Below are 9,253 nucleotides of genomic sequence, written 5' to 3'. Positions count from 1 at the left end.
GAGGTCCCATTTTAAATACACCGTTCCCATTTTGCCGGAATATAAAGGTTATCAGTATAACTGCAACCACAAACGCAATTTAAAATCATCGTAACCATTACTTAATTGAAGTTGAAGACTGCTTTCATCGAGATGAATCACTTATCATCATTCTTTTCTTCAATAATTGGCAACTGAAATTCACTACCTACCTCTTATATTTGAATAACATAACAGCACAATTATGTAAAATATATATAGTTGTACCTAGCTTTGCAATATTTAGAACAAAAATGGGATAATAGCCTTAACATTCTTAGGAAAATCATCAAATTTAGAGAGATACCATTCTCTAGTTGCATAACTCCTGCCCAAAAGGTAAAAAGTAGTGCCTATGGCGAAAGAGAACGAATACAATGTCTGAGAAATGAAGGAAAATCCATAAAACCCTATGATCTCAAAGAGATAATGAGGACATATCACAAAATCAAACAAGCCACCTTTAGGAATCTTGTATTCTTTTTCACCTTTTCCTCTTAATTTGGATAGAAGATAATGATGATAGAAGTTGCCGGTGACGCCTACAAGAAACAGCACAATTCCAGGATACAATAGATCGATTGGTGGTTCTGGAAGATTCGACGTGAGGTGTTGTGTATAGATCATAGTTGCAGATGAGAGAAAATAACTTAGAGTTATGGGAATTGCAGTTTCAAGAGCCATAGAACCACTATATTTGTGGACAAATAGAACCTACACAGTAGAGTAGAAACATCATTGTTCATTGAGCTCAAAATCTCATAACAGAACATTAAAACATTGTGAATCACTCAATATACACAAAATCTGGTTTTAATTGAGAAATTAAACTGATAAAGTTGAGTAAAAACACAAGAGCATAACACATGTTCAAATTTTCTTATAAATAAATATACATTGTATCTGAACTCAATCATGTTAATTTCTTTCTCATAATCCCACGAAATACTTAGGAACAAACATAACTTACATATTTTAGTTTATTACAGCATTATTAAACAACAAAATTAAATATAAGCTCTGGTTCAAATATTAAAATTCTGAATAAGATAAGGTAGTACTTGATTGCACAATTACTAATCAACTAACACGAGTTTCGACATGAATATTTTATTTATACAAGCATAGTCACCAAAAGAATAACACACAATAAAATAATCACCTTGCTACTTTGACAGATTACATTAGTATAACAAATGTAAGTTCCTAACTAAAATTATACTTGCATTTAGAGATGTTTCAACTCAATCCATTGCATTAGGTATGGTTTCAAAGATTTTCACAATCCAAATTATGGTCAAAACCACCGCATTAATTGTAGGTTTGTACTTACTGCTGAGGATTATTAAAGTTGTTAAGATACCTACATTAGAAGAGATATGGCACAAATACGACTTTGCAGAGACAATCCTCAACATACAAGCCAATTTTGTAAGGTTAAGTTAGGACTAATCCAAATTCTACGATTGTATCATAGCCTATCCAAGATCCGTTTGGCCACTTGCTATTAAGTTTCCGCTATCGGGTCAATCGGGTTACACTCTGATGTCCAGTCCTTGGTACGAGACTATGTGTTAAGATTCCCTAATTTGATGAGAAAGATTTAAATTAAGAGTCTCACGTTGGATAAAAATGGTAAGCACATATATATGTTTATAAGTGGGGGCAATCCTAACCTTACATACCGATTTTGTAAGGTTATAAGATAAGCCCAAACCAAAATTCTTACATGGTATCAGAGCCGAATTGTTGGACACGCTTACTCATGATGTCCAACAATTAGAGAGACATAGTTATGCATTCTATTTAAGGAAAAAAAAAAAAAAAAAAACCTCTCCTAAACTTTAAAGCATACATAAGTATGTGGTTTGTTATACACAACCGAAATAGTGGGATCCACGAGTGATGTCCACTTATTAAAATGGGTCCACAAATTTAAAACCAAAATAGAATTTCGCCATACACTCTTTAAAACAAAAGAAACATAATTAGTCCACAAGTTCTAACAAAAATAAAACCTACGTAACAATGTCAATTCCCACAACAATTAAAATCATAAACTACATTACATATTAACATCAAAATTTTAAACACAAAAATGCAATTAATCTCACATCATTAAACCATAGGTTATACATTACCTCAAAAATTCTCTTAAAGAAATGAACCGTAACCGCACCTTGAAGAACCAAAGATCTAAAACCATCATCAGGAAACACCAAAAACGACGCAGCACCAGCAACAAAAGCAGGAGTATACAACAACAACATACCACTTTTACTCGACAATTTCATCATCTTCTTCTTCTTCTTCTTCTTCTTTTCATCATTGTTATTATTTACGTTCCAGAATTTGGAATAGTTTAAATGCTTCCCTCTAACTTCGTTGATACCTGCGTTTGCAAGTGAGACACATGTTATGACAGACATGGTGGTGATGAATAGTGATGGTGGGGGTGGGAATAGGAAGTTTAGGAACGTGGAGAATGTCATGGTTTTTTTGTTTTGTGTGGTTTTCTGTGTTGTTTTGGAACTGTGCTTTGGATCTGATGAGAAATGTATGATATTGGTTGAGAGAATGTGTGGTTTATATATACGCGGAAACATACAAACCACACCTTTTTTGAAAATAGAAAATATAATTCTTTATTTTTGGGTCGAAAAGAAAATATAAATATTATAATTGTTTAAAAATCTATTGGTTGATTTTGCTAACACGTGTACTTTTTGAGGTATATGAATGAAATAATTTTGACTATTATTTTTCCAATTTCTCGTGCGCTCTATTGGATTATAAAATCCGAAAAGTTTTAAGGTGTTTTAGATGTATTTATAGGGTGATTATGTCGTTCGGATTCTATAATTTGAACTGCATAAAACATGTGAGAAATTAATATTGTATAAGAGAGGTGAACAATCAATAGAGTGGAAAAAGAATGAGTCAATAGTTGAAACAAAAAGAGAGATAATGTCATGATACGATAAATATGATAAAATTGATGATGTGATAAGAAATTAAGAATAAAAAGCTAAAAAGAAAATAAAATGTTGAATAAGTGTTGAAGATGCGGGTGTCAATTATCATGTTGGTCTATAAAGATAAACTACTTTTTAGGTTGTGTTTTTTCTTTTGTTGATTTTTAGGTCGTGTTTGGTTTAACATCTGGTTTGCATTTATGGTCCTTCATACGCATAAATGAAATTGATACACCTAGAAAAGTAAGGAACTAATAACAGATTCAATAGGTTCTATATGGTTTGCATAAAGTTGGTTTTAATTCATGATAGTGTCAGAAATGATATTGTGTGGTTGGAGAGACTATAATAGATTCAATGCTCTTGCTTGATCTCTTGGACAAAAGTGTACTAATGTATCATGGACAAGTTTAAGTGTAGTACATGCTAAAATACACCCTCACTTAGCATTCGATGAAAGTGTATTATCATAGGTTTGTTTGTCTGAATTGGTCCTTTCAAAATATTCTACACCACACTTTTTAAAAAACTCTTTTTAAAATGTTCTCTCTAAATGGTTAAATTTTGAATGAGCCTCACTTAATTCATATATGATTTAGTGAGACACATTTAAATTTCAACAAGTTTTTTTTTATTTGAAGAATAAACGTCAACAAGTTAAACAAACATGTTGAAAAGAGTGTGTTAGAGGGTGTGTTGTTTGCATTCTTTCTGTCCTTTATTCACTTGAATTTAAAGACATGTGCTAGAAACAGTATCTTTTCAACAATTTTTCTAGCACTCACTCTCTTATTGAGCGAAATCAATGTGACGTCCATCTATTTCAGAGATACAAGAGAAGTAAGTATGGGCACGGGATCTAGGAGAAAACGTTTTTGTAAAATATAAATGGGTATAGAGGAAATAAACAACATTGGATGTGTTGAGATAGTGGAATGTGTATAGACGGATTTATATAGTGTAGATTGGGGGCAACTGCCCCCATTACTTTTTATGTTATATTTTTTAAGTTGGGAAAATTCTTTTTCAAGTTTCAAGACAAGTTTGGAGGAATAAGACACTAAAAAAGATGAAGAAAAAGGTAAACCCACAATAAAAATTGAAGTAACGTGGCCTGCGAGTGCTGCATTGTGTCACGGATGTGCGAAACATTGTTGAGAAATACTGCTTTTAACACTCATGTGCGACACGCATAGCCCTAGGCACAACACTGAGAAAAAAAAATATTGTTATGCAGTTTCTTCTTTGTGGTTTGAGGAAAAAGTTTAGTTTTTTCAACCCACACCCATCTAGAAACTTGCCTACAAATTTAAGAGTTCTGATTAAGAATTATGTTCTGATTAAGAATTATATGCAAAGGGCTTAATGCTTTCACGAATATTAGGGAGTGTGATATACTTAGTTATTATTGTCAACTTTCTGAATGTTGCATATTAACATTCACTACTAGAAAAATTGGATTTTGCGACGGAATTTTGTGAGGTTATGTATTCCGTCGCAAATTGTGACGGATTTTGTGAGGGTTATTGTTAAGATGTCATTAGCGACGGATTTTGTGAGGGTTCCTGTCGTCGCTACATGTCCGTCACAAATTCCGTCAGAGTTCTGAGCTTTCCTAGATTTGTGAGGAATTTTGCTACGGTTTGATTCCTTCTCTAGCTGGTCCGTCACAAATTCCGTCGAAGATTCCACTAATGCTTAGCGACGTTTTTGTATTCCGTCACAAAACAAATATATCTCGCGTGTTTATATTAATGTACCAAAAGATTTAATATTTAATATTTGGCAAAGCTGAGACTTGAACCGGCGACCTTCAACTGAAAATCAAGGCAACTTACCACCAAGCCATGCTTACTCTTTTGTTGTTTAATCCAATTTCTTTAAATTAGTACTATATTAGAACATTTTTTTTAAAAGCTTTCATTTTTCTTCCATTGACAAACGGACTTGAAACCCAAGTTGCCGTTTATGATGGGAAAGCCATTTAATTTTCCCATATGATGGGAAAACCCCTATCCCACCATCGATAAACTATTTTTATTTTTTATTTTTTTTTATTTTTATTTTTTTTGCTAAAAAAAACTATTTTTATTTTGAATGGTTTAAATTCATGAGAGCTACTATTATTTTACTGAAACCGAACGGGAGGGGTACTTGACTACTTCTATGTTCATTTATAAATTTGGAATCCCAACATAAAAAACCTGATAATGCAACAACAAAATAAAAAAACTACTATATCTTTTCTATGACTTTAATAATCACCTAAACTCCTTTATCATTTCCGTTCTGTCATTTATAACAAAATGACTGACGTGTTAATCTTTCTAATTTAAGAGGGTAGAATTTTTAATTTTTAAAATTTAAGAGGCCAAAATAAAATGAAAAAACTAAATAAGTGTCCAAGTTCTTGCACAAAAAATAAACTTACATAAATAAATAAATTGGTCCCCCTCATAAAAATATTTTTGGTTCCGTCACTTATCATAAACACATATTTACATCTTGGTTGGTGGTTATATGAATATTAATAAAAAAAAGAAACGTATTGTTGTTTAAAAAAATTATCTAATAAACCTTATGTAGTGCTATTCAGAAACACAGTTTTCATCATATGTCTCTCTTTTCTCTCTCATTCAACATGATATCGGAGCCTCCTCCAATATTCATTGGGTCACCGACTATGAGGTTTCCACTATCGGACCACCCACAGTTTATATTCACGGTCCAGATGTCTAGTCATATGCGTGATACCACTACTACAAAAATGAGCTTATATAGCGCTTTTTTTTTGCTTTAGATAGCGCTTTTGAAGCGCTACTGTAAATGGCGCTGGTAAAAGTAATATAGCGCTTTTTTTTATGTATAAAGCGCTAGCTAAAACATGGTTTATATAGCGCTTTAAGTCAAAAAGCGCTAGCAAAGGGTCTCCTTAGATAGCGCTTTCAAAAAACAAATGCCATCTAAGACAGGTTTAAAGACAGCGTTTTTGTTTTAAAAGCGCTATGTAACATTATGTTTAGATAACGCTTTATAAAGGAAAAAAAGCGCTAGGAAAAGCATTTATTTTTTTATTTTTTGTCAATTTTTTTTCCTTTGCTGATAGCGCTTTTTTATTAATTTAAAGTAAAATATATATAAAGTCAGAAATTTAAAGGGAAATATATATAATTTTGGCACATTATAATTGGGACTATTATTTATCAAATAAAACTTAACCATATCATAAAAAATGTATGTATATATAGCATAAAAGTCAGAAATGTATAGCCTATAATATGGTTACATGGATATCTCTAAGAGTTACAACTAATAAGTTAACATAAAGTCAAAATCTTCTATGGTATCATGCAGTCTTCATCTATCTTCTTGGTCTTCTCAACATTTTTATCCGAAACAAGCAGGCAGATCATCATTCATTTCCAAATTTCGTTCACTCTCCTCCACCTGAATATATACCAGAAAACACCATTAAGCAATAATACTATATTATATTAGAGATAAATTCAAAGTACTACTGATCATTAGTACAAATTAAAGCAAGATTATAAATTAAAACAACTACCACTTCTAGCAAATATATTTAGAAACATGAAACTCACCTTATCATAAAAATATCATATAACTTTTAGGCTGATCATGAACTGACAGCATTCTTCTTGGATTTCTCTTGGTTTATCTTTTGTGTATGTCACACACTTAAAACCATCAATGTACTGCATATATTATAACAAAAAATAACCATGTTACATAATAAACTTAATTATATACAAATATTATACTTTATTATAAAAATAACATACCAGCTTTGGAATCTCGTTTAGTTTTGAAATGAGAATCTCTTTCATAAACCTCATCACAAAGTACCCGCAATCTATACAATTTTCTTGGTGAGGACACTACAAAAAATAAAATAAGTTTGTATCAATCAAATTATTTATATTATTCGTACACTAATTTTTTAAGGTTGTTATGTTATATTATTAAACCTGTACTCGGACCCATGATATGTTGTAAAATTTATTCTTTGGTACTTAAGCGTCCCTTGCAGAGCGAAATACCTGTATAACTCTACAAAATATAAATGTAAACTTAGATTACATACAACAAACCATACACACACACACACACACACACACACACACTTATGTGTCAAACATACTCTTCATTTTTGGGTAATTCATATAGTCATTGAGTAATGGATCCAAATAATATATGATTTCCGATATGGGATCAATGACGAATAACACCCAAAGTCCACTACACAAATGTCAAAGTTAATTAAAAAATCTTCTATAAACGATTGTAAAAAGTTAGGAAAAAATAATCAAAAACAAAGTTTCAAGGAAAATCTTACATAAGCTTATGTATATAAAATGGTAGAATAAATAACTTGCACTCATCTTTATATTTCAAGAATCAATATATTTTTTTTGAAGCAACATATAATTTTATTAACACAAGCTCCCTGTAGCACAAGATGTACAGAGGAACCGGACAACACAGATACAAAATCCTACAGTGGCTACAGGGACGAACAAAATACCAGCCAAACAAACACAAAGAGCTACTAATCTTGATTGCTAAAGATGTGCCTTAATTTTTATTTGAAAAACATGTAATTCCTAAGTCCTTTGCACTTTGCATTCTTTAAGTACCTCTACATTGTAACTTTGAGATGTTCTGATATCTCATTGAAATATTCTTTCACAATCATAAAATAATGTACACTAATAATCATATATATGCTATGCTGTATATTTTTATTTGTAAGGTTCAATAATTATCCCAAGAATTGAGAAATTAATGTAGGGAAGCTTATGAGGATTATAATTGACAAAGACAGCTAGTATGGTATTTCTTTATTTATACTACTATATAAAATATACAAGCATAAATTAATCATCAAAGTTAACTAGAAAATTGTCCCAAGAAAACCATTTTAAGGAAATAATATTTCACTTATCTATAAAAATTACTATTTCACTTATCTACAAAAGTATCACCGCATAAATTCTGACTCTAAAGTTTGAAGACCAAAATCAACCCGACACCAAATACTACTACTAATAATTTTGCAGCAATAGCATTATAAACTTCAACTACTATATAATCTAGTTTTTTGAGAAGAGATTACACGTCAAAGAACTAGATTGTTTCCACAAAATTACAATTCAATTTAAATTGAACTAATAAGAGTGAAACATCAATAAAAAAAAAAAGCTAAAATTTAATTCAATCAATTAAAATTCAAAATCATATCCATCAAACAGAGCATAAACCTAAGATCAGTTCAACAAATAGCTTACATGTTTGAAGAGTGGAGTTTTGAAGGGAAGGACAAAACAAAGCTTCGTTGTGTTTGTTTCGGTTCGACTACTACTGCGGCGGCTCCATGACAGTTCGCAAGATGAACGGTTTGTGGATGAATCGATGGTTTGTGAATGAGTTTGTGGATGATGAATCGTATGAAAAACTGGGTTTGGTGATGAAATCGTATATACGGTGATGAAAACTGCGACTGGGTTGTGTGAAATCGTGTGGGTTGTTTTTGGTAATGTGATGAAATCTGTTTGGGGAAGTAAGGGATAAGCCTGATTTTATATTTTTCATTAAAAAAAATTTTGTTTAGTTAATAAAACAAGAAGTACCTCGTTTGGGGAAGTAAGGGATAAGCCTGATTTTATATTTTTCATTAAAAAAAAATTTGTTTAGTTAATAAAAGAATAATAAAACAAAAAATTTGTTTAGTTAATAAAACAAGAAGTACCTCGTTTGGGGGAAGTAAGGGATAAGCCTGATTTTATATTTTTCATTAAAAAAAAATTTTGTTTAGTTAATAAAAGAATAAGTTAATAAAAGAATAATAAAACAAGAAGTACTATGCTAAGGATCGAATGATTATTGGTGTTAATATCCTATACCGCTCGGCTAAACTATTACAATTGATACATAGCGCTTTTTTTACTTTATATACACTATTAGTTGCAATACCTAGAGTAGCGCTTTTTAAACGCTATTAATGGTCAACCCATAAGTAGCGCTTCCTAAATAAAATGCTATATCTTAGTTTAATCTAGAAATTATTTATATTTATTATTTTTATTTAACCTATTTCAATACAAAGCGCTATATAGACTTAAAAGAATAAATAGCGCTTTTTCAAAAAAGCGCTAGCTAAGACCTCCGTGTTTTAATTTATAGCGCTTTAGTGTTAAAAGCGCTATTTATGAGGCGCTATATTTTCCCAATTTTGTAGT

General features: G+C 31.1%; 1 protein-coding gene and 1 pseudogene across 2 annotated transcripts; both read right to left on the bottom strand.

The window, feature by feature from the left end:
• Window positions 1–205: 205 nt before the first annotated feature.
• On the bottom strand, window positions 206–2,579 carry LOC146914383 (3-oxo-5-alpha-steroid 4-dehydrogenase family protein). The gene is made up of 2 exons (XM_085717236.1): window positions 2,160–2,579; window positions 206–732 (listed from the first exon to the last, which is right to left on the bottom strand). Exons 1-2 carry the CDS (start codon window positions 2,508–2,510, stop codon window positions 262–264), a joined length of 822 nt encoding a protein of 273 aa, XP_085573362.1. The 5' UTR covers window positions 2,511–2,579; the 3' UTR covers window positions 206–261.
• A 3,610-nt stretch (window positions 2,580–6,189) lies between these two features.
• Window positions 6,190–7,249, bottom strand: LOC146914382 (uncharacterized; annotated as a pseudogene). The gene is made up of 5 exons (XR_015016720.1): window positions 7,152–7,249; window positions 6,983–7,064; window positions 6,797–6,892; window positions 6,596–6,709; window positions 6,190–6,440 (listed from the first exon to the last, which is right to left on the bottom strand). The product of XR_015016720.1 is annotated as an uncharacterized LOC146914382 (transcript).
• Between the last annotated feature and the right edge of the window lie 2,004 nt (window positions 7,250–9,253).

The sequence above is a fragment of the Medicago sativa genome, chromosome 6 (genome assembly GCF_051527215.1).
Source record: "Medicago sativa cultivar Bolivia chromosome 6, Bolivia_mono, whole genome shotgun sequence".
Lineage (NCBI taxonomy): Eukaryota > Viridiplantae > Streptophyta > Magnoliopsida > Fabales > Fabaceae > Medicago > Medicago sativa.
The sequence above is the reverse complement of the archived record's forward strand: the minus strand, read 5'-3'. Positions and strand labels throughout refer to the sequence as shown.

Coding starts and splice junctions, on each gene's coding strand:
- LOC146914383 (XM_085717236.1), bottom strand. CDS start 2,510: ATGACATTCTCCACGTTCCTAAACTTCCTATTCCCACCCCCACCATCA. Junction 733..2,159: donor TCTTTAAGAGAATTTTTGAG/GTAATGTATAAC, acceptor TCTACTGTGTAG/GTTCTATTTGTCCACAAATA.